Source organism: Xylocopa sonorina, chromosome 6 (genome assembly GCF_050948175.1).
Source record: "Xylocopa sonorina isolate GNS202 chromosome 6, iyXylSono1_principal, whole genome shotgun sequence".
Taxonomy (NCBI): Eukaryota; Metazoa; Arthropoda; class Insecta; order Hymenoptera; family Apidae; genus Xylocopa; species Xylocopa sonorina.
This window is the reverse complement of record NC_135198.1, coordinates 5,928,351-5,955,279: the sequence shown is the minus strand read 5'-3', so window position 1 is coordinate 5,955,279 and position 26,929 is coordinate 5,928,351. Positions and strand designations below refer to the sequence as shown.

At 40.8% G+C, this 26,929-nt stretch overlaps 1 protein-coding gene across 6 annotated transcripts in view; it reads right to left on the bottom strand.

Moving 5' to 3' along the window:
• The window catches only part of LOC143424536 (EGFR adapter protein), a 261,708-nt gene that overhangs the window by 25,942 nt on the left and 208,837 nt on the right, over positions 1 to 26,929 (bottom strand). Inside the window, exon 1 of one of the 6 annotated variants that reach the window (XM_076896669.1) lies at positions 13,992 to 14,364. The exons of the other annotated variants lie outside the window; for them this stretch is intronic. Within the exon in view, the coding sequence (XP_076752784.1) occupies positions 13,992 to 14,216 (225 nt within the window). The 5' untranslated portion in view covers positions 14,217 to 14,364. Of the gene's footprint in view, positions 1 to 13,991; positions 14,365 to 26,929 lie in introns of those variants that run through there. 6 annotated transcript variants of the gene reach the window in all.

Here is a 26,929-nt window from a genome sequence, read left to right as displayed (position 1 = left end):
ACGCGTACATATCTCTCATAACATATAGAGAGTCGACAAGAAAGTATTTTCGGTTTTGTAGTACGAAATACAATTTATTTCTCGCTTTAATCGATGATATATTTTCTAGATGCGAAAAGAAAAATATCATAACATTGTCAAAAGAATTGCAAAGCTATTTACATGTGAACACTAAAGATGCTTTTTTGATTCTAATCGAAGCACAATTTATTGTCGCATAATTTGTTCCAGCGTGTAATACTGGAAAATTATCTGACCCTATGCTTGTCCAGCACTTTATTTGATTTGACGTGAAACTGATGGAGGTTTCACAGGAATGTCGATAGAAACATTGAAATACACGTATGCAACGCGGATGTATATCTGACCATTGTAGGGATTACACTGTCATTTCACGTGCATCTCTAACCGTCACTTAATATCCAAATTTGTCCATTTGTTTTATCCTTTTTACGAGCTGCCTTAACTAATTCATAACAATATCTTTTTAAGAAATTAGATCATTTTTATTTCTAACCGTATTACCTTTATCGTTTAATAATATTGTAAACATTACGAAGAGGCATAGAACAAAACACAAGTATATTGTATCGCGTTTGATATTTTCCCAAAATTTTTATTATCCCTCAAAATGAGTAGTTATTTTTAAAACACTGCGTACGTCTATATACGGTATACCAGGAATTATCGTAAAGTATTATTATTCATAATAATATCTTAAATTACATGTCTGCATAATACCTACATTTTAAAAAATTAAATCATTTTTATTTCTAACCGTATTACCTTTATCGTTTAACAATATTGTAAACATTACGAGGAGGCATAGAACAAAACACGCGTATATTGTATCGCGTCTGATATTTTCCCAAAATTTTTATTATCCCTGGAAATGAATAGTTATTTTTAAAACACTTTGAGTACGTCTATATACGGTATACCAGGAAATTATCGTAAAGGCACCGCAAAAACCATAGGTGCGCAAAGAAGAGACACTAGTGAACATTATAAAGAGGCATAGAACAATTGTATCGCCTCTGATATTTTCCCAAAACTTTTATTATCCCTCGAAACGAGTAGTTATTTTTAAAACACTTTGCGCACGTCTATATACGGTATACCAGGAAATTATCGTAAAGGCACCGCAAACCATAGGTGTGCAAAGAAGAAACAGTAAACGTAGAGCGAGGGAACGCTGTGAAAACACAAGAAAGCTGGCTGCTGGTTTCAATCAAGGCAGGTGTGAAGCACCGCGAAATTGTTTGATCGTCGTCAGAGCGCTTTGCTCGGCGTAACGTAAAACCTCAGGAAAACCGGAAGAGATATCTGGCAAGAGACACAGGTCAGAGCGGAGCGGCGAAAGCCAGAGAGCTTAGCTCGATCCGAAACCGGCTCTTTGATCAGCAATTAACACCAGAGCACCGGGTCTAACCTCGATCTTCCGTATGATCATCGAACGAGCCCTCTCGAGACCGCGCGTACCGATTTTCCCTCGGCTCGCCCTCTCAGCGAGCCGTACAGCACGCGTGTTTCGTCATCCCCGGATCTGCTCGACAGCTTTGCGCCTGGCATGGGCTACGTAGCGGCTTGCACACGCCAACGTACACAGTCCAGTCACGATTCTGATTGATCAACTTCTCGAATGCACTGGCCAAGCTCGCGTGCACTTGGAAGCCGAGGCTTTTTGGAAAATTGCTTGCCCCTGAGTTCGCCCCCGCGACGGAGTCAGGGTTATTTCTTCAATCTTATTCGGAGAATCCACGATGTGAAAGCTCCTGTTGCAATTTTCTTTTCTACATTCCGTTAAAAGCCATCGTGCTTCCACGTGAAAGTTGTAGGGTTTTTTTGGGTTTATGATCACAGTTTTAGTGAAATCTTTGCTCTTTTATACGTACTGTTTCTGTTGTACATATTATTGGGTTTGAATGGTTGGATGTATGAAGTTGTTGTAATTCAAGGTTTTCTCAGTGTGGAATAATCTATTAAAGAATTAGTGAATTTTGAAAATATAATATTTGCTTCAACATGGGGACGATTAACAAGCGTTACCTAAGAAACGAATCTCTAATATATGTTCACTGTACTTTATGTGTCTAAACTTATAAAAATCTAAGGCTTTAATTTATCAATTACAGTTTCAATGCTTATAACAAAAAGTGTTTCAATTCATTTTTCATGCAATTCGATATACGAAACAATTTGTTAATTTTCTCAGATAAACAAATATTCCACCTCGATTTGTTCCACTGTTTCGTTTCTAACGTAAGCGACAATATCGTTGGCAAGAATTCAGTACGCGGACTGGTCAGCTACATACGTCGAAAGGTCAAAGAGCTATCTCGATGGATTGTTCGAGCTGTAATCCCCTTGCAAACCCAATGCTCACCGTCGAGACACGATAGCGGACTCTTTTCAGAAAATCCAGCCAGGACCAAACTGCTGGCGCATCTAATCGCGGGCCAATGCGCAAGATGACATCTCCTTGTGTAGCGTACCGTCGCATATGTACACCGTGACGCGGGGAACGTGCCTTTCCCGATTTCATCCCCCTTGTGCGCTCGCCTTCCTTCGAGGAGCTGCCAGTCTCGCGCAGGGAGATAACACCGATATCAGAGATTGCGAGGCGATTACTTATACAGAGATCGGAGGACGCGTTTGGATCACGAGGATTTTCCTTTCAACGCCGCTACCAGCTCGCGTCTGAGCCTCCGTGGGATCCCAACTTGTTAATTGTTTCTCAATACCGCCATACGAGTTAACGCTGGCGTCTCGAATCGGGTTAATAGCCTTCAAAGACGGCTATTTGTAATCGACCACGGTCTGTTTCAGGTGCAACGTTCAGGTGTGTTTAGAAATCTCTTTGAATTCCTCGGGAGTTATTTAAAGTCGCAGATGACATAGTTTAACCTCAGTGAATGTTGATTTAGTGCAACGAAACTGGTACCGGAAAATCTTGGTGCAGTTTAAGATGAAAAAATGTCTAAAATATGTAGAAGTGGCTGTCGAGAAACTGTCCTCTGAAGTAAATTTCGAATAAAACAGTTTAAACGGTAGTTGTTGGCGACGAGATTGAAAAATAATTGGGAGCGCAAAGGGGTTAACGAATATCGCGTAAATGCCGTGCTAACAGGTGGAGGTATTTGAAGAACAGGCGAGCCAGGTTGTACGTTTATCACGGTTTTTGCCCGGATTTCACGGAATTGTATTGTTTTCGCCTTCAACGCGGAAAGCCTAAGGGTACACTAGAGCACGTACTCGCAGGACAATGGGCCTACCTTGGCCTTTTTTAGTGGCCCCAGGCAACTCAAGAACAATGGCGTGACGTCGAAACACAAGCTATAGTTTCATTAGTGCTCATAACTGACGAAATTAAGCCCCCTCTCCCTTTTTCACCCACCCACCGGCCCTTGCACCGTCGTCCACGTGTCACGGGTTAATTAAATCTGACCGAAAACATTTTCATGGAATTCCACATTTCCCTGCGCGCTTTTCCACCCCGCATCGTTTCAAACGTCGAACATTCTACTTAGTTTTAAACATGAAATACTTTCACCGCGCGAAAAAAATTTTTCACTCGCGAAAATACTCTGAAAATCGTGTCCGTTGGTTTCTGTATTTTTCGTAGATTATAAATTATAGAATTAATATCGTCTACTTGAGAATCGTAGTACCATTCTTGGAGTTCTCATCTCGTAAAAGACGATTCCTTTGACGCAATTAAATTTTTTCGTTTTATTTAAAAACTAATCAAGCTTCGCTATACGAAGAGTATATAAAATGGTGCGTTACCATAAAACAATGCTACAGTAATTTACTAAATTAATTTTAGAATTTTTATTACTACTAAACATTGAAATCATTTGCCAAATTACAACCCTACAATGCTTACGACACGAACCATATATTCATAGTTAATTCATTAGCTTTGCTCCACATAAAAAGCACTGTACACGAAATCGACACAACAAAAGGGGAGAATAAAACGTCTCTGGGCTTCCTATAAGATTCCTCGCTTCCACGATAACCGGTTTCATTTAGGCACCTATACAGTGATGAATGGACACCGTATACATAAGTATATACCTGCATACCAAAAATTCAACTCGATCCCATCGAGATACATTCGGCCATTGATTGTTTCCGGTGAAGCGATCGAGGAAAGTGGATTACACGCCAGGCGAATAAATTAATTTTATGATCGCGTCGATGAAAAGCAAAAAAAGGCCGCCAGCGATTAAAAAGCTTCTGCTCGACGCGATCAAAGGTTTGCTGTGTCTTAACATTATTACAACGGAGAGAAACAAAAAAAAAAAACAAATGCCAATCGTATTAATGCAACGACGTGACGGGGGAAAGAAGGGGAAAAAAAGCACGAGAAATTGTGCGTGGCCATGAATGTCAGTATGAATAATTGTTATTACCCTGAGAGGAGAGAAACCGCGAGACAAAACCGGAAGTGCGCTCGAGTAAAGTGGATAAGCGTACTGCAGCGTTATGCACACAGAGGGAACACGCACTGGCGTCATCAAAGGGATTGCGCGTTGTAAACTCTACGAAAAGGGGGGGGGGGAGGAATGGAGCACGGTAAAATGACTAAAAAGCTTAGAAGAATGTTGCATTTCAACCGCGTCATCTGCTGCACGATGTCACCAAGCTGCGTTTCTTTCCGCACTGACTGGTTTTGCACGATTTACCGCGGTAATTTCGAACTACGAGGATCGTATAAACGCGCTCGAGCGTGGACAAATTACCATAACAGCGATCAACTTCTTTTTTCTTTTTCTGACAAGACGTTATGTACGACGCAGCAATTCGAACGTTGTTATTTTTATTTAAAAGTCGTGAAATGTAACTCGCACATTTTGATGGACTGTGAGCAAAGTCAGTAGCAATTTTAATGTATATATTGATGGATTGATAAGAATGTGTTTTACTATTTTAGTTCTAAATTGAAAATTATCCCTGGTTCGAAGGGCAACTCGAGTGCCTTATTTAACATAAAATTTCGTTGATCTGTTCTCAGGAGGCCTTCACCGTTTGACTGTTCGTAGAATTCTTGGAGTTCTTCAGCGGTTGAAAGTTCGTTAAAATCATTGGAGTTCGTTACAGTCCGCGGGTTCTGTTCGTTCAGGAGTTCCTGGTATTTTATCGAAGGGTCTGCTCGTTCGAGCGCTCGTGACATTCTCTATTGGTTTTAAATATCTTGCTATCAGTTTTTTGTACAGACTAGTTTTTAAAGGTTAACTCCCCTTTACGTTAAGTTCCACAGGATGTAAAGCGTTCAAAAACAGTCTTTAGAAAGAAAATTTTGAATATTATTGATAGCAGAATTTTATATTTTGCAGAACATTTAAGTGATTATTAAAGTTTACAGATATTCGTTTCACCGTTTTAAGCTTCAAGCATGTATTTACTCTCGATTAAATGAGAAGTGTAACAGTGTTGTTACAAGACAACAGATGAACATAATAAATTTACAAAACAGTTGGTAGACAAGATATTAATATATCAATATAATAAAATTCCTACTAGCTTTTTCATGCTCGATCAAAAAGTGCAAGTTATCGATGCACATGTATAGAAAATGTATAGTCACAGGATTAGTGCAAGAGGTTCATTTTACCAAAGTCATAAACCACCCCTATATACTTCTAGAAAAGATAAACGTTACATAAATCGTACAACAGATCTTTATCCTGTTACGTAGAACAGAAATTGGTTGTATTAGTTCAGTTGACTCGCAATGCAAGGGCGTTTGAATGTAGCCAGGACGTAGAAATTTTCTTAAGCGACGAATTATCACGCACCGCGGGCACAAGCTAACTTTGTTATCTACTTGAAATCTTTTGTCAAGTGTAGACACGGTGGTTGCTACGGAATGGCGAACTTAAACTGCCGGAAGGTTAAAGTGTGCACGTGGAATGTCTTCATGCTGGGGACGCGCAAGGATATACGAGGGCCTGTAGTCACTTGATGCGCCGCGAAGGGTCTATTCGACATTGCACTTTATGCAACAAAGAGGGACTGGGAATCTTTGTTCGAGGGCAAGGGAGGCCAGTCAAACTGTTTCTTTCATTCTGCGCACGCCTCGAACGAGAAAAGCCACGATTTTCTTTCTCACTCTCTTTCGACACACGAACCGTGTAACTCGTTAAAAAGTTGGACTTTGAAATCGGTTATGTCGCGCTAACGCGGTTTCAAGGAGAGAAAATCTAACCTAATCTATTCTGTACTACTAATTTTGCTGCTTTGAAGTTTTACAAATGGAGATGATGTAATTACTGAGGAATATATCTGTAAAATTGTGTAGGAAATAGTTGATATTCACAAACATGTTTCGTAACGTATGTGACAGACCTAAATGCCCCATAGAGTGTTATCCATATTATAGAGTTAGAATAGATTATCTGGAATATTCGAGTTTTAATTATAAACAAGCGTAAACAGTGAAATACTTTCGTGAACGAGTACATTTTGATTAATATTTGTCTGCTCGATTTAAAAGAAATGAAGAATACGAGCATTCGCAGTGAACGTTGGTTCGCATAGTCGAAACAAGCTGTTAAGACAATTTCGGAAAGTGTTCCGTGTTCGAAAAGGATAAAGTGGATAGAAACGCTGCCTCGAAACGTATACAAGAATTTGCACCCCGCGAGAATCTGGAGTGGACGGAAGCCACGTTGCGGAAGTCGTCGTCGCGCCACTTCCGAGATGGTGAAAACTTGAGGCGTCTCGTGCGCGCCTCGTGTTCCAAAAACCACTGAGCTATGTAAAAATACAGTGCAGGGTCATGAGTCAACTGTATTATCAGCTAGAGACTGTCGTCTTTGATTTACAGAGCCGACCTACTTCCGTGTACTTTAATAACGCGTGAAATATCACTCGAAATTTATCGCGTAGCGTGTGATGCACATACATCTTATGCAAAATGTCCCAAAGTATAGCTTGCGTTTGATAAATAATTTATTAATGCGATAAAGTAATTTGTGTAGAGATTGAAGATAAATTGGAGAGACGTTACCAACTAGAAATGGATAAATTAATCGCATCGACAGGAACCTGCAGTTTCTAATAATATTACGAGATCTTTAGATTTCATTCACATTTAGAATTGTAAATACGTTTCGAACGATAAGTGTAAAAAGTGGAAGCGTGTAAAAAAATCGATATTTTTCGTACGTTACATCAGAGTGACGTAACGGTCGATACACACGGCTCTCCGTCGTTTAATATCTTTTGTAGATTACTTTTTTTTCTTTTTTTGTGAACGTTACTGTCCCTCTGTTTGAACGGCGTTACGCAATCGGTATTCAACGGGCGCATTTCCACTCGAATCGAGTAACGACCGGTTTATTTATCGCGCAAAAACGTCCGCGAAATTCGACGTTCGAAACGGCACGGCGGGGAATACCTGTGTCCCTGGTGCCAATTATATTCTCATGGGTTTCTCGTAGTTGGCGCGGAGCTCCTGAGCGAAGGAAAATACCACAAAAAGATGCTTTCAGTTCCCCGACAAAATGGCGAGGGAGAATGAACGGGCGAGTTCGAGTGGCACGACGAATCCACGACGAAGCCATTACTACGTTCTTTGCCGGGGAAGTAATGTGTTATTGAGGAGCTACCAGGTGTAACTTATGCCTCTACCGAGGCTCGAGAGTTCATATTGTACCTGGAGCTCCTATGAAGTGCCCCGACAATAATGGCTCACCCTTTGTGTACGATGCTCCATTGATGTCGAGAGGAATTCCGAAACGTCTGCGACCTGGAAGCAGCCCTCTTCCTCCATTCCCTCCCACCACCCCTTCTCTATCTCTCTCTCTCTCTCTCTCTCTCCTTCTCTCTCTGTCTCTCTATTTTTTCATTGCCTCCATTTCTCTACCCTCTACGCATCATCCTCGTCCATCTGGTCCTCGTCCTCTTAACTTGGACTAACTACGTTTCGAGCGCGGTTCATGAAGAGCACGAAAACGAGTATCGCATGTGGGGGACCCTGTCCGCCATTGTCGAGGCGCACGAAGCGAGTTACCTGAATCCACCTGGATCCTTGAAGATTGTCAATTCCGTCGAGGAGTCGAATGGAGGGAGCCAGCGGCCCGATCGAATTTGGACGCTGCCTTCTAAGGGCTCGTTAAAGAAGTTGGGGGTTTTGTCTGCGGACACGCTGGGGTGAGATCAATCTCGCGTTCCCTATTGTCGACGTCGACGAGGGGCGTCCAGGTTGCCGTTTCAATAGGTAACCGAGGGGCTGTTCAGCGAGCTTGCCGGGTCATCCCTTCATGAAAATAACTCTTGACAATGTCATCTGGAATATTTTTTGTTGCGAAAACATCGCAAGACATCGTCGAGATTCCCTCGAGAGGGAATGCACCGGCGGAAGTTAACAGCCCTTCGTATAGTGCTCGCTGTTCTGTGTTTTGTGTCGATGTTTGGTAATCATTCTTTAGATATTTCATCGTTACGTATTCCTTTCTACTGTTTTAGGAATATTATTTCGTTTGTTAGTTAAACTGGATAGATTCTGAGAAGTTAAATATGTGTTATATGGAAATGCGATTTACTACGAGTCTAAGAGTCAATTGTTAATTTTTTTATCACTGTTGTGGTAGATATTTGCATAGACAACGGGAATTTATGACGTTTTCTTCTTTAATTTAAACGTTTTCTTTAGTAATTTCCAACCTTTTTGACTTGTACACAGTCTGGCGGACAATTTGCACCCTCAAAATGCAAGAAAAATACTTGTAATTCATGTAATTGCTATTATCTTAAATTTGTTGTAACTGTAATATCTACAGAATCAATTTTTTCGTGTACTTTCGATGTATCATGGAAATATTTGCGTATCTTTAAGGATATACGTGCTTAAGTTAGGAGTCTCTAAACTAGGAGTAAAAATCGTTCTATAATTTTTGAATTCAGTTTCACCGTTTTGCAAGCAATAACGATTATTGTCATTAATAAAACCTTTACTAAATTATCGTTCAGCTATGTTCTCTAATACAAGGTCCATGTATTACAGTCGAACAAGTGTCCTAATACTTCTCAATGGTGGAGCTGAAGGTGGAGGTGTAAGTCAGATTTCATGAAAGATGATTGAAAGATAATGGATGGGGTAACAATCAGCCTGGCGATGAATATGATGTTTTCAAACGAAGCGGTTAAATAAGACTTATCGTTAGGATGGCGCAGTAATTCAATTCCAATAAGCGGTTGATTATCTAACGGTAGAAGTGGGTAGAAATGATTAAAATCCTATGCTTCACGCTGTTTCCATTCATTTCTGAAATTCAACTAACGGGTGGTTGCAAATTACCATTCGATTAATTTACGTACTTGTGTTTGCCAATGACATATTCAATAAATACTCAATTTCCTGCCACAAACGTCGTATTGACGAAGGATAAGACATGTTTGAAAGGATAATACAATTCTCCTTTTGAAACTATATTAAAATCGCAAAAAAACAAAATCTTTGCTTCTGTTTTTAAATGAAATATTTAATACTTTAGGTATACGTATATTTTTGTGACTGACTGTATGTTATCGAAGAGATAGCCAGTAATGGTTCGATATAAATCGAGTTGATTGTTTGCTGTGCAATGGAAAAGCGAATGCTGATGTTCGCAATGAAAATATTAAAACTTGACAGGGTGGTTTTTAACGAAATTAATATGAGTCTCTATGTTAACAATTATTTTATAGAGAAATTAACCAAAATTTGGTTTAATATCTCTAATCCTCGTTTTCATAAAGTAGAAGGTCAGCAATATTCAAACAGTTTCATTCATCGAATTAGGAACAATCAAGAATAAAATTGTTAACATCTAATCGTGCACTGTTCCTTTTATTTCTTTTTCTAAGTATTCAAACCGCTTTAAGAATAATTGTGCCACGAAATTTTCGAGAGAGCTCGTTTTTTTAAACAGCTTGAGAACCACTGTCCCACATGAACACTTGGGTTACGAAATGTGCGAGGGCGAAACGTTCGAACGTCATCGACGGCTTGCAGCGTGCAGTTTCCTCTCAGCTTATTAGAATATTCCGCAATGCTCGCCCTGTTCAGTGCCGCTTGAGCAACGTGGAAATTAAGGGCATCGTTCTTTACACGAGGCATCGATTATACGTTCTCACGTGAATGGAAATAGGAGTAGAAGAATCTGTCAGAGTTTGATTTACTATCTCCCTCGCTCGCTCTTCAGGGTGAAGCGGCGATCCAACCTGCGAAGAGACCTACTAACATTTCATCGAATCATCGTCGTTACGTAATCGTGCGAGCGGAGTCAGATAAGATTGACACTGAAAGAATTCTCTGCGTAATGCTGCAAAATTATTTTGTAACGAGTGCACTTCTGCTGTTAGCTCAGTTGGTCCGCTGGAGCGAAGTTTGTTTCGCGCGAGACCAGCTTTGTTCGCTTGTCTGAGAAGCAACTGAATATCCATCTTCCACAATTTTCTAATTTCTCTATTCCTTTCCAAAATAAAACACATTCTAAACGCCACAGTTCATTCGTTAGGCTTCTCCTCTTCGTCAATTCCTTTGCTACTGTGCAAGAGTTGCTGTGCTCAAACTAATGCCCCTCCAAATGAAATTCGAGCGTCAAAAGCAGTGGGAAACAACTGTGCACGGTAGCTGTTTTGTTACGTATTTTTGTACGAACACTTCTTTCTGTTAAATGTCCATTTTCGACAATTTTCTAATTTCTTTATTCCTTTCCAAAGTAAAACACATTCTAAACACCACAGTTCACTCGTTAAGCTTCTCTTCTTCGTCAATTCCTTTGCTACTGTGCAAGAGTTGCTGTGCTCGAACTAGTGCCCCTCCAAATGGTGAAGTTCGAGTGTCAAAAGCAGTGTACGCGTTACATTTTTTCCAAGATTGCTCCGTTTCGAGAAGGTCCTCAAGTCCCGTCCCCGACATGTTTGTGGCTTCTGGTAAGGTCGTGGTTCAACTGGCGGCAATTAACGTACCCTACTTTCTCGGTTAACCTTTTAATCTTTCCACCACAGTGGTTTATCTAAATTGTGCTGGTTGTAGTGTGGGAACGGAGCAGACCAAGTGTCACGGGGAGGAAGTGGAGCGAATGCATCACGATAAATGCGTCTGGGGTTGAGCATGATTTTAAAGGGTAAACCCCAAAAAAGAGGGATTGAAAACGATTTATGTAGAAGGCCGTGATAAGTGTTTCAACAACATTGCTCGTCCCTGCTTAGTTTCCTTTCATCCTCGAGCGATGCGCGCAGACATGCCTTCGAATTATAGTAATCCCTTCGTAGATATTCTAAAGAAGTATGTTAAGCGTTACTATTTATTCCCCTTCAACCGTTTAAGTGCCACGGATTTTTGGAGAAATCCAATTGAAAAGCGCCGTGCAACGCGATGGCGTTTTTGAATTTTTATGTCTCAAAGTTCCAAGCAGCGCGATGCCGCTGTTTTTTTTTTATTAATCGATAGCAAATCTTGCGTTATTGTTGTCATACCGTTCTTATACGTGATCAGCTGTCAATTTGGCAATTCTCATTAAGTAGTTAGTATTTTTATGCACTGAGCAGAAGAAACGGTCAATAGGCTGACGTAAATGGCTATAGACATCTAATGCTTGGGATTATAGACAAAAATGACGGCTATAGACTAAACTTGCTAAAAAAGATAACAATTTTATCCTTTAAGTTTGAAAAGTTCATCAAACTCCTCAAGAATCGACTGATCAAACAAATTTCCTATTGTCATCCATCATTCAATTCAGACTGATCGTCAAGGTGTTACACAATTCGATACATACTCTAATATCGCATTCCACGTGCAAAGATTAACAAATAGAAATCTTCAATAATAATCGCACAGTGCGTCGAAGCAATCGTAAAACGATACAACGCCCTTCGTTACAACTCTAGCATCGCTCTTGGTCGATTTCTTAATAACGCAGATACAGAAAGAAAGCCACGAGTGCACCTACAAATTGTTGCCATGCGATCCAGTCTCGTCGAGCGCGTCTTCTATTTTAAACGATACATTAAAAGCAACGACGAACCGAAAGAAACGCGAAGAAGACTTATGCAGAGACTCGGCTGGTAAAGAGACAAGAGACAGCAGGCACGAGGTATCCGATGCCACGAGTAGTAGCTATAAGTACGGTCCTGAGGAATGTGCCCGTCCGATCCCACGGCTTATATCGCCTCCTCTCTTTCTCTTTCCTCGTTCACTTTCTCTTTCTCTCTCCCGCCTCTGCTCGACGGTAATATCGCTAAGGTTAGGCTGCTCGAAGGCTTCTGCATGCATTCGAACGATCGGTGACTCTCCTAGATCGGCAAACTCCGCGTAGGACTCCGCGGCTAATCGCGAGTCTCGCGATAGATATTCCTCGCGTTTTTCCCCGCGTCGATCAGCTCGATAAATCGCTCGAGCGTCGTCGTTCGAGATATGACGAGGGCGAGGCATTACAGTAGCCGCAGAAAATTAGCTGCCGTCAATTCGAACAACGGAACAGTACATCATCGTGGGAATGGCGAGCGTAACTGGCGTCTGTTCCCGTTCATCCAGGACGATGATCGCGTTCGAAAGTTTACAGAATCCATCGGGCGCTCGTTAAACAATACGTTCATTGAACGATATCGAGATCGAGCACGATCGTTTTAACGGTACGCCCAGAATGTCCGAGCCGCCCTATAGATCGCTTATCACGCGTGTCGTTTCGAAGTGGCTCTAATATATTGCCCCTTTTAGGCATCATTTAGACGGATAGTAATTTTTCAGCTGGCAATCTCGCACGATCTTCTTCCCCGTGTAACAAATTCCTCGCCCCGTGTAGATATTATTCATTCGACTTGCCTGTGTTCTCGGAATTCGAACTTTTTCCACGGCACCTTCTTGCTACGTTGAATCGTACGTCTTCGAGACGATCTATAGTTTCTCTGATTCCCCGCTAACCTTTCCCTACGACCATACTCGGCTTATCCAGTTCATTTTGGAGTTAATACTGATACTGGATCTATTTTAACGCGCCAACTATAATATATAATCTAATTAAACGAGTAGAAAATAATGTGAAAACTGTTCAATATATAAAGATTCAGGTCTCTTTTGGTTTCCGTCTTTTCGACGAGACAGTAACGATTTTTTCTTTTCATAATCTTTGTCCATCGCTATGCACCGGTATGTTTGGAGTTACGTTACAGAAAATAGTGTAAAAACTGGTCAATATATAAAGATTCAAGTCTCTTTTGGTTTCCGTCTTTTCGACGAGACAATAACGATTTTTTCTTTCCATAATCTTGGCCCATCGCTATGCACCGGTATGTTTGGGGTCACGTTACGGTACTGCAATATAATCGCGATCGGTTAATACGGTAAGATGCTACCAATGATTTGCAGTTGAGTACAGAACGAGCGAGCACACACAGAACAGGACGAAAAGAACGGGAGATAAAAGATAAGCCGATGCCACGGTGCCTAGGGATCATTTTAATGACGCAACCGTCGTCGTCGACTCCCGTGAAAGTTGACTTGCGTACAGAGACACTGCCTGCTCTTTCTGTTCCTGAAGAATAGCTGGTAACGATACTATCGAGTGTCTCGGTGGGATCGAGCGTCGCGCGGACCCTGTTATTCCATTCAACTTATCGTCAACTTAATACTAATCAAATTGGAGTAAAACGATTGGTTGTTTCCTATATCGAATCTTTGTGACAGGGGTTTAATGACTTTTAAGAGATTCAAATGGAAATATCGTCGAAATTGTTAACCTCTTGCACTGGAAGGCTCCAAAATGGAGCCATTTATGATTTTTCTTCAAGGGCTCCACAATGGTTCCACGATGTAAATCAGTTTTAAAGAGAAATCGTAAGAAGTTGATTTATTCCGTTACTTTTTCTTTCGAATGCAAAGGGCTTAAGGTGTTCCTTATCTATTTTTTCCTGTCAGTTGTAGCTTTTCACGCGACACGAGGAAACGTGAGATACGCGCGCACTCGATTTAGGAATACGTTGGGACTTACTTCGAGTTTTTGAGTGTGACCACATCGGCAACAGCAGTACGACATGTAGTCAGGTAATGCGGGCATAAACTTTAGTTGATCCTGTTGTTGCGAGTACTCGTCTTCAAGTTTGCGATACTGTACCCTGAAGATGGGCTTCGTCGTGCTCTGCGAGCTTTTACCAAGGCGTCCCATAATCGCAGAGAATGCGGCCAGGGTTTTGCGCCTGCGTGTGAACCTCCTCATGCCACGGCGACCGTTGCACTTCTTCGTCCTCCAACTCGATTCGAAGCGCACGGTTTGCGATTTCCGCCAGAGTTTGCCAATTTTTCCGGTTAATCGACGACCTTCGCTCAATCGCAACGGATACACGCGTTCTCCTCGATCGCTGTACGAGTCGAACACGTTACACGACCAAATGGTAAACGCATAATTCGCACGTCATTTCTCGTCACTTTTCCTCGAGAGATTTGTCATTTTACCCAACAAGCAACTCCGCCACTGAAATATTATCGCAAAGTGAATCTCATTCGACGCGATCCTCCATGCTTCGTCGATCTCAGTCGTTTACATAGCCGCGTGAATTTTCCGCGGTTCTGCTCGCTGATTTAATCGGCGTGCACTTGTTCACACACTACCTAGCACACTTTCTAATTCGCCTGCTATCCGTATACCAGCACTACTGTAATCCACTCGACGTCACCCAGTGAAACCTTCATTCACTTATCAGCGAACAGGCACACTTTACAAAGAAATCACCTCGTCGAGGCTTATCGTGGACTGGCGTCTCTCGATGCACAACATTCCACGGAACACTTGAGGAACGAACCGATGCTTCTCGATCGCATCGTCCTGTAGCCAAGAAAAACCTTCTCAGGACTCTGAATCGCGCATGAATAAAAATATCGCCCAGAAACCGTGAGAGAGAGGCACGTCTCAGTGATTGACACGCGTGTTTCCTGCTCGAGTCGACGTCTTCGACGATGCTCGTGTCCGTATTACTAAAACAACAGTCTCTCCAGCGATACGCACGCCACTGTCTTCTATTTAAACGAGTCGTTGTTACACAAACATCTTTCTTTTTTTCGTGAGCCGAACGAGACTGTTTTCGTAGCTGGGTCAACTTTCACTCGAAATATTCGACTAATTCACTGGGATAATAAAAGCACCGTTTCACGGCGCTCTTTGGGCACGCTGGGTTGGAAAATGATCCAGTACCACCTTGTACCGCTGCGAGGTATACTATCGTTGGCAGGTGATCATCCGTCTCTGATCCAGCAGACCGGTCCGATCGCTTTACGCGTGAGACACGCACGGAACATCCAGGGCTCCACTTTGTGGCGTACGTAGTCTTCACCGAGTGTCGTTCTGCATGCCGATCCGCGGAAACCGGTTAACGAGTTCGAAGCTGCCTTTCGCTTCGTCCTGGGCGACTGTCAACCATACTTCCATTTACCACCAGCGCGTTAAGTTCCCGTCTTTCGTTCTTACTCTTCTTCCCTGGCCAGCCTTTTCCGTTTTTTCCCTCGCTTCCGTTTTATCCTCGCGGCTTGCCTCGAAGTCACCTCAGCCTCGCAGGGGGACCACGGTTATTTCGAGTCAACTTCCAGAACGGCCTCCATTACGTTGCTCGAACAACACCAATGATAACGACACCTGTTGCGTGGAACAGTATTCGCAATGGCGCGTCATCCTACTCGCGAATACCACGTTTCACCTCGCTCTAGCCGCGATTGACCGGCTCCTCGCGGCTGGCGATACCAACTTCCCCGGCGGTTCTGCACATTTTCTCTTTTTGCCTGAAGAAACACTACCGGATACGGCCCCGTTACGACGCCGCGGCGATGCAAACGCACCTAGATTTCCGTGCGCAGAGACGATCTCCAGGCGGTGACATTCCGTGTGACGTTACGCAGCGACACGTCGGTTCTCCACTAAAATTCCCAGTTATTATAAGAATAGAGCCGTTCTCCAGCAAGGTAAACGTAACTCGAGCGAAGAAGTTCCCAGCACTGGAGCAGAGGATATTCAAAGCGCCACATTATTTCGATCTATCTAGAGAAACCTCGCATCCGTTTCTAAGGCCAGAACTCTGTTCACCAGACGACTCTTCGCGTACTCTGTTTCTTTAGCTATCAACGGAAAGGGCTGTCAGGAGCGACGATCTTCGTGCCCCTCCCTCGAACGTCACTGTTTCGGTCGTACCTGACAGAGGCCAATCCAGGTGGTGCTCCCTTCGAGAGAGCCGCCTAAAGCATGCCAGCGGGCCAGCAATGGTAATATCTCCCGGTCCGTATAGAGAGTGACTGAAGTCGAAAGAGGAACCCGAAGCAGGAGTAGCACCAGCGGCAGCCCACACGGCTCTATCCCCACCATCGAGCGAGAAACGAGCGGACGCGAGCGAGCGAGCGACCGACCGACCGACCTCTTCTCTTCTCTCCGACCGCTTTCTTGCTCCAACTGCGGCATTGAACACGTTTAACGGCAGCTGGCGAATGCCAGCTATCTCCTTCCTCGTCGTTGCTCGCATCTGGCCGCCCTCCTTGTCCAGCGCTCGCTGGTAGAGCTCTCGAGGGCCATTCTCGGGAAGAGGAGGCCGCGCAACGCGGCGATCGCATGAGTTCGCGATTCGCGTTCTTTGACCTCCTGCCGGCACGATCGCTGGACTCGTGTCAGACCTGGAACGTTACTCTTGATGCCCTCTGCCTCGTGCACGTCGACATCCCTCGACGTCATCGAGCAGGATCGATCGACGCGAGGGGCGAGGAGGAGGCTCGAGGCTTTCGATCGAGGATCGATTTTTCCATCCCTTCTTTCTGTTGCAGTTGTGGTGGTTTGGAAGAGGGTGGCGCTGGGTTGTTGCTTCTTCTGATCGAGAAACGCGAGGATGTTGATCGTCATTTGTGCGAAGAGGGTGAGGAGGAGGCCTAAGACTTTCGATCGAGGCTCGATTTTTCCATTCCTTCGCTCTGTCAAAGTTGTGGTGGTTTCGAAGAGGGTGGCGCTGGGTTGTTGCTTCTTTCGATCGAGACACGCGAGGATGTTGATTGTCATTTGTGTGGAGTTTATCTCGAGGTTATGATGTTTCAGAGCAACTTGGGGATAATGATCGTTGTGTGGGTATATATGTAGCGCGAGGTACCGTTGTATCGCTAGATCGCGTAATTGTAGGTATATTGAAAGCAGGTGATCGTATGTTTAACAGCGTTTCGCAATTGACGGTGTGAATGCGTTTGGTAATTGAAAAATTGTGTGTAACAGACGTGGTGCGGACGTGGGAGCTTCTTTTATTGATGACCTGACTTTTCAATGGGTACATATATCTGTGTGGTACTTAGCTCGACCGTTACAGCCGGGCACCGTAAACGAGCGCATTTTTTCGCACTTGAACTTTCTAAAGCTATTTATATTTTACTAGGACAGCGGGTAATATAGTTGTGGATTTATGGAAATAATTCAGTTTTCCTTTGGTAATGTTGTCGAAAGTCTGAGAGGTGAAATATAGGTTTTCTATTTAAAAGTCTGCGTAAGGCGGTGCGCTTCTGATTTTGTTAATCTCGCGTGAAAGTAAACGCGAGTACTTTGCTTTTGTGAAAAGAAGGATTTCAGTAACAAGCTATCGCAAAGGGTAATTATTTCTCTACATGCGTGAAATAGTTTCTGTTAAATTTTGATTAGAAAGAAAAGAAAATCGAAAGAATTTATTAAACTACTCGCTACATTTCTAATGTACTGTCTCTAGTTAATACCAATTAACATATACACGTACTTGGAAAATTTGTGCTTGTGATACTGTGGTCCTTACTTACCACATAAAATAACGTTTTTTTTTTTAATGTATTGCAAACAATACATTTTATGGCTACTTACGAACTTCCAGGATATTTTTTTAATGCGATTTCCTTTATGCGATCCCTATCTCCCATACAGAAACAGGTTTCAGTGTACCAGCCAAAAGGGATTAAAATACCAATGACCATTTAATTTGTTGCCTTTCGAATTATACCAGCGAAAACGTCGCGTAATTACAGACTTCCAAGATTTTGAGGCTTGTAGCGGAAGAACGCGCGTGGTTCGAGGTTTTCTTCCTCGAGATACCCAATTTTTCTCGTATACACGTTACGTTGAGCTAGGAACGCGTGTGAGGTTGCTCTCAAATTGAATTAGCACAGTTGCCAGGGAAAACAGGATGTACAGTTGCGAGGTGGTAAGAGTTGGGCACGCGGGAAGTAAGAGTTCGTTAAACGATCTCTCGAGTTAATCGTCAACTCTGTCTAATTTAATGTACGAGAGGTTCGACTCTGACGTTCTGCTCGGCGTGATTTCCGCGTAATCTCGAAGTGCGGTTCTAACGTTCGAATAAATCATCCGATACCGCCACTCCGTGTCTTGGTGAACAGGAGGGAGATTCAAAGATAATGTTTCGTTCGATCGCGTATGCAGATCACGCTTTAAGATTCAACGAAGTTTTCGACGTGAAATTGTTAACGATTTCCTGTTCCCCCCACTTGATTTTATTACAGCCAACGAAAATTACCGTACGCTGCTGCCCGTGTGAATTTACAATTAGCAAACATTGCTATTACTATAAGTGTTATGAATAATAATATCGTTATTGCTGTTGACGTTCTCGTTATCGATTACTAGTTATTTTAGATTAGTAATCAACGAATAAATGTATAATATATACGACAAAATTAACAATGGATGTTGGATGTATTGAAAATATATGATAGGTGATAGAATTATAAAATTAAGTTGCAATGTTCGAGGTGAACGATTTTTGAGAGTTGCAATAAATTAAAAATGTGTTAGTATGGGAGTTTGAATATTGAGAAATGTATAAGTTATATTTTTTCAGGCTGTCTGATTTTTCGCTTCTGACTGAGTAGAAAAGCTCCAGGTTTTCTTTTACGAAAACTTTTCGTGTTCGTGATGATAAAATTTCTGCAAATAATTATTGTAGGCTCACTGTTTTAATTAATTCTATGCCATTAAATAGATTTCGTATACAAATGAGTGAACAATAAAATAGAATCAGCAGTTTCTCTGTTGAAGATGGAACTTAATTTCTCCTCACTCATTGCATTTACTCGACATAATAGAGAATGAAATATTTGATTGTTTGGTAGACGTTCATAATGTACAATCGTTTTTTAATCACATCAAGTGTATAACAAAATTATTTTGGTATTTACAAATAAATATCCAATATGGACTCTTCAAACAATTCAATACATGTTAGAATAGCGCCAGTAAATGATACCTTAATGAAAATTAGTTCGAGTTTTCCGTTGTGCAATTCAAGTTGCTATGCATATTAAATCGTGACGGTAAATTAGCATCCAACAAAAATGTACTTAATTTTCACTGGTTTTTGAAATTCATGGAATGGTGACCATGAAAAATTTATGAGGCGTTAGTGGACAATTTTTATCGCAATTGCGTTATGAATATTAATACGTGTCAAGTTATAGCGTATCTCCTGTTCGTATAAATGAATTTAGTTATTAATATTGTAAAAATGGTAATTTATATTCTAATCTAAATGAGATCAACATAAATTGTATACGCAGAATACGAACTTTGGAATATTTCCAGATCGATTGAACGATCTGATGGTGAAATATATTATCATTATAATTATTTTATTTTACTACAATATTTACAATATATTACTAAAAACTATTGCGAATAATCTGAATTAAAATCTGATTCTTAGATTACATATAAAACTCATATTTTTAATACGTATAACATAAAATAGAGTTACAAAAAATTAGTACAAGCTGTTCGAAGTGCTCAAAATTGCACTAAATTTTTCAAAAGTTATTCTTACACTAAGTAAATTCGATCAAGTTCTTAAATTCATCGTCGAATACAATTGAATTATTTTCACTTAGACGAAGTTATACGCGAACAAATGAAATAATTCTAAAAAAATCTGTCTCAGTCTCGACGTCTGACAAATCTTGAATAAACAAGTATAGACGCGAAGGGCTAAACCTAGCCAACCACCGTGAGCTTGCGTCAGCAGTTGAATTCGCGAGCAAGGATGAGGATGTTACTTTTTGTTGGGGGCACCCTCGACGTGCTGCTTTTCTTTGTCATGGCTGATGGAAGGGAGACACGGGTGGGGGTAATAAAAAGGTAGAAAAAAAAAGAAATCTGCGGCTACATACCGTGCATAGTCGCACGCCTCCACGCGACTTCGCGCTTTGCAAGTCGTCGCGGCGATCCACTCTCTTCCCGCTAACGTTCTCAACAGCAGGGATGCCTTATCGATCCACACTTTTAACCTTATCCTTAAATCTCCATTTAGCGGGAATTTTTCAGCTGTCCCAGTGTATTTAACTGTTCTCAAGCTCGCGACCAACACACTTCCGATGTTTCTTCTTTTCTTCTTTCTATTAGGAGTAATTGCCAGCGAAAATCTTTGTACGCTACCATCTAGTTTTACTGATTCTCCTATCTACTGTTTTACTGATCTTTCTATCTAGTTTTACTGACGTTTTCGTTGGAAAGATTAAATGATAATTTATCTAATTTTATCAAACCTTCATCAGTCTTTGGAAAACATGGAAACAAGAAATCAACACAGAACAAAGCTAAACACAAACAGAAGGTATTTCTCGAAAAATATAGGAATTTTCAGCTCTGCTATTCTGTTAATCGATCATTCACTTCACTTAATTGTCTCAAAAACGAAGCTTCGTTCAGATAGAACGCCCCAACTCGACAAACCTCGCGCGTTAAGTATTCGAAGGCGGCATAAAAATTCATGCTTCCTCAACAGCGAGCATCCAACGATTTCCGCGTCTTAATCCCCCACTCGTTTTTCTCGAGTCGAGTCGTCGCCGCTTAAGCTGAGATTCCAAACTCTCGAATAAGAGAAAATTAAAGCCGGCTGTTAGTCATTTCTCCGACTATTGTCCGCGACAGTGGGGACCGTTCTCGTAGGTGCTGCTTACGTTCGCTGGAATCGTTCATCGTCGATCAAACCACCCGCCTCTTTCAACGAGCGTGTTCTACCCGCGTGCTTGGTCTCGACGGGAAAACTCGTGATGATCGTCACGAGTCGAGAGCCAACCAGAGCCTCTGGCCACTCGATTTATTCCATTTCTCGGTAGACGTGGACGTAGCCACGGGGTGAGGCTGGCAAGAAGCGAAATGAGGGTACCACGTCGAAAAGAGGGGAGTGTACGCAACCACCAACTAGTAGTACGCTATTATCTGTACGAGAATGCCAAGGTCAACCTCATTCCGAGGGAACAGTGGCCAGGATTGCCGTGTGCACCCGCTAGCTGATATTGTTTCACCGTATAGTGGCTCGATACTGTAAAAATGCGAACTGAACTCTGTTTCTAGACTTTTTTTGGGGGGAGTTTGCGAAATCTGTGTTCATCTAACTTGCGGTTACTTGGATATTTGTAACGTATTGGGATGTTACTTGGATGTTTTGGCACGCATATGCGTGGGTATGAGACGCGCGTCTTCTTTTGGGGCGCTTTAAAAATGGGGAGAATGCTTGTTTTGAAACCATCAGATTTTTTTTTCAGAAAATAATGGAATTTGTCTTATCACACGTTTTAGGTAATAGGAGCTGATTGAAATGTACCTTTCAATCAGGATTATTGCATTTGAATCATTTGAAATGTCGTACACATTCTATCTTAATGAAATTATTCTGATTATTCGAAAAGTTACTCTTATCGCGTTTCTAATATATTAACTCGTGGCTAGCGAGAAATCACTGATCCTTCCGGTAGCCATTTCCCATAAAGATAATATTCTAGCGTGCATTTTACCCCTTGAAACGCTGCTCACTTTATCAGCGAGTTGAACATGCAACGTTAAAGGGTGACTCGTTGGTGTACTCGATGATAGTCGCCTGCCTAATTATTTTCAGTTTCTTGGATAATTATATCATTGTATTTGAAACTTCTCACTTATCAGTGTTACAATTTGTATCTACAGTAATTGAAAATAGATAATTAAAATATAGGTAAAGATTTGAGACAAATTATTGTTATCACTGTCGCCTGAAAGCATAAAACGTCTCTTATTTCATGAACATTATTCACAAATGAGTTAGTTGTATTTAATTACGTATCTAAATTTGTGTTGAGGAAGAAAATTTTTGCAAAAGATTTGCGATTTGATTACTACTTGCATCATCCAAATCGAAAGCGTATAATTATTATAAATTTCAATACATCGTTATTCTTGTTCCGAAATTGCAGTGCCTTTAATGTCATAATATTGAATACGCGAAAGTGTGCGAGTATTTAATGACCTATAATAATGTTACTTAATTGCGATGAAATCAAATAAATTTTTCTGAATATCAAAGTTTAGCGCTGCGAGGAGAAGTTATGTGCCCGCGCCTTTAGTGCGCAGCCTTCTTTAATTGACTGTCCATAAACGTAAAACCGGATTCTTTCTGCATTTTTATGCTTTACTAAGGCTAAATACCGATCAATTTCTGACGTTCAAACGCGCGAGTACATATATTATGGGTAAGAGGAATCGCTCGGATATCAAATTTTCGGTAATTATTATTATTGTCGATAGTACGTTACGGGTGGTTGAAATAAATCTTACTTGGATACAAGACATTCTATATCGCGTCTGGAAATTATAGATCAATCAAGTAATACGTGGTATAATTGTTATTAAAAATATTTTATGAGCGTTACTTTATAATCAGAAGAACTTTAGGCGCCTATCGATAAGCACTTCGCCCATTCAGCTCATGAATATGCGATTCTATTACTGTGCAGATTAATATCAAATTGACGTTCGACAGTGATACTTATGACATTCCTCTGTTTGCCTCTTTTTCTGTATTTAGAAGACATAAAATATATTAAGAGTATAATATATACATGTAAATTAAATGCTTGGTTCGCCTTATGCACACACGTTTAGGTACGTACATATAATTCATCTAATTAATTGCAATAGCATTTTCACTAGCTTCGAAGATTGTTTTTTACCTAACTCCATAACTATCAACTAATTCTATAATCGCGTGGAAACGTTTAAAAATCAGTGTCAATGCAGCTAATGAAATTTTATTAAATGCATAATTATAATAATAGCAAAGAATTGAATTTGTGCAGAATTTAATTCAAAAATAATTTGTATTTATTTCCTGTGTATTGTTCATCTACATATCTTTATGACGCTGAAACTGGAGAAACCATTATAACCGATGGTATTTAACTTTTTTACAGAGTACAAAAATTATTACAAAGTATTGATTTCGATATTTTTATTTAAGTTATGATGAGAAAATAGAAAAAAATGTGTATACCTTACACTTAACATATATACTGAATATTATTGCAACACTAAATGTGTCATTAACTTTGTTTTAACGTTGTAGCATTCAGATAATACAATCTTAAGCATTTGACACCGATTTATATCTTGGACAAATATTGGTACAGTGGCCATCGTGGAATAACCAGACGAATAATGGTACAGGTGTTTCCTTGAGCAACAATCGTAAATTAATTTCACTCGTTTCTAGCAACCAAGTGCGAGAGCAACATTTATGGAAAAATAAACCAACAATAAAATCTTGAAACCTTGAAACCATTTTTCATTTTTTGGATAAATCTTTACACATACGCGAGAAGAAAAAAATAAGGAGATCATTTGTAAGCAGTAGACAATAATTATTTGCAAACTTTTATATTTAATGACTGCAACAACTACTGAATACGCTGGAAGTTGAAACTTCCTGCTAATCAATAATGATTATTGGTTCCCCTGTCAACATGCAATCTGAAAATTGATTAACTATGAACAGATCACAATAATTCACTGTAATTGCTGTCCCATTCGACACTCACTTGCCAGGTATCAGGACTATCTAGAAATTCCTGCGGAAACTAACCATAAATACGTAAAACTGCCACTTGGTGTCGCAGTCATTGCTAAGAAATCGTCGTAAAAGTCGAGCTAATCGTAAACTCGCACCGTTATTGAGGGTAGAAATCACTGAGAACCGCAGAGCTGCATTCCTGATCACGAATTACGGAAGACGTTTCGACACGTCGACGCTAGGTTTTCTTATTCCGAACCGCGATAAGGTCGGACGCGTAGCACTGTCATAAAGGGCCATTTCGCAGGAGGGAAGAAACGGGCACGATTGAAAATAATGAGATCGTTGTTTGAAGCGGGAGCAAAACGAACGCGGCTGCGAGCTTGCAACTCGCACTCGTACCTGAAACGAGGCCTTAAGTAATTGCGTAGAAAATAAGAAACTACGGGACGACCAACGGCGAGAAAGCTAGCAGAAATTTTACGTAATTGCAGATAATACGCGAGCACGATTAAAAAGGCTGTAATTCCAGACGACGATCCCTCCGTTTTCTTACCACTCGCCACTTTTTATCTCTTATTAATTCCCGCTGAAATGTTTCGTCCAGAGATAAAAGTGTTCCTTTTATGCAGAATATTCGCTATTCACAGACCGCGGAGAATTTCGAAATAATCTTCCTGACGAAAGATGGCTCTAGGAGCATTCAATACGCGGTCTGTGTTTTCCATCCAGTTGCGGATCCCACCCGACGAACGAGAGACGCATAGAAGAACGCTATTCGACGTTTATCTCGTTTTTCATTTAACTGAAATTTCATCCATTCAGATCTGTTTCTTTTAATTCCTTGTGTCTACTTTCGCATGAATGTTTCTATTCATTTGTATTGTTACGCCGTAGGGAGAGGGATTGTGTTGCTGGGTCATTAGCCTTTCTAATTTGCATTTATAAGGGACGAGCTTCATTGCGAATGGAACTGCATGAAGTAGATAGGATTCGAAGTATATTTAATACGATCGCATATTCTTCTTTAATAGAAAATAATACGAAACATCGTTACATGCGAAATGGAGTATTCATTTTTCAGATAAAACGTTAACAGGGATATGTTTTATATTTTACAGAGAATTATGTTATATTTTGCTCGCAAATCTTTTTATTTTTTCCATCAACGTAATCGTAAGTAGATATAAACATTCCTTGTAATTACTTTGCTGAGGTAATGTTGCAATTTTTCGGACACCACTTTGCCCCCTTAATGAATCCAATTATTCTCTGCAGCTTAAAATCGCCCAACTGACAAGCACAGAGGCACGTTAACTAGATCTCTGCGCATCAAACGTTTCTACGCTCCCACTGAAAAATGAAGAAACAATTCAGTGAAACGACTGCAGGCTCAAATTATGCTTCGAGCGCAAAGCATGAGAAATCGCATTAGCTACTGTGGAGGGGGGAAAAAACCTCTTGCTTTATTAAAACGAGAAGCAGCAGCGAAAACGATAATGATTCAGCACTCAGTAAATGGTCATCGTATGTTTTGTCTGTGAGAAATCACGTTCAATTTTCAGAGAAAAGAAACCAATATAATAGTAGCCTTGATTGCTATAATATATTTAGGTTGCCTTCAAAACTTTGTATTCTAAATTGCTTGATGTCAGCTGTAATAAGAACAAGGTTCTTGAAAATGGCCATTGACCCTTTTAACGAACGCTATTTAGTGTAAACTATAATTATTAATTTTTGCTGTGACATACGTTTTAAATCAGTTATACAGTGTGCGTGTGCAAATTCGAATTTTCATTTGTATAACAGAAAAAGTTTCTCGCGGACAAAACGTGAGAAATCACGTTTAATTTTCAGAGAAAAGAAACCAGCATAATAATAGCCTTGATTGCTATAATATATTTAGGTTGCCTTCAAAACTTTGTATTGTACATTGCTTGACGTCAGCTGTAATAAGAACAAGGTCTTTGAAAATGGCTATTGACTCTGCTAATGAACGCTAGATGGATATAGAGCAAACTATAATTATTAATTTTCACTGTAACATACGTTTTAAATCAGTTATACACTGTGCATGTGCAAATTCGAATTTTCGTTTGTATAACACAGGAAAAGTGCGATCACGGATGTGTCGCGTGAAATGAGTGTTGGGAGAGGTTTCGAAAGATCGGACGGAAGACGGTCCACTTCATGTCTCGCTCGAGAGACTTCCTCTATCGAAGGCTGCCGAGTAAATAAAGGGTTCAATGGGCCGCGTGGTCGTTTCGGGATCGCAAGAAAATACCTTGAATTCCATCGCTACGTTCTTCCTTTCGCGCCACCTCGATCGCTTCTTTTTACACCGCGTTGTCCTGTTTCGCTTTTTCCTCGACGGTTCGAAAGACAGCGGCACCCCAGTGGAGCTGATTGTCCTCAGCGTATCCGGAGGGCGGACATCCTCAGATCCGCTCGAACGTTTCGTGTCACGAATGTAGCGAACACGTTTGTCGATCGTGGAGATTTTGTCTTTCGCGAGAATGGGAGACAAAATTTGTCGAAACCGTCCCACAATTAATCCTTAACGCTTATCTGTTGGTTTCTCGATTAAAACTGTAGCAACAGTATCGATAGAAATTGCTGTTCTTTTTGGTTCAGTTTCAAGATTTCATTCTCGAACGTTTTGTGTCACGAATGCAGCGAATACGTTTGTCGATCGTGGAGATTTTGTCTTTCGCGAGGATGGGAGAAGAAATTTTGCGAAACCGTCTCAGAATTAATCGTTAACGCTTATTTGTTGGTTTCTCGATTAAAACTGTAGCAACAGCATCGATAGAAATTGCTATTCTTTTTGGTTCAGTTTGAAGGTTTCATTTTTTTCATTCTTCACTTTCTACTCTTATGAATATTCATTCGTTGCTGTACAAAATATTTTGATTTTAAAATGCAAATGAATACTGTGGTTCATGAATAATTTATTACAATTAAATATGTTTTTATATTTCATAAACATTGTGTACGCGTATCCATTAAAATAGAAACTCATTTTCAGATTTACTGGAACAGGTTCAATTTTAATGTCAGCATCTTTAGACTTGATCGCCAAAAATTTAGATAAACATAAATTGGTTAATATTTTTAGATACAA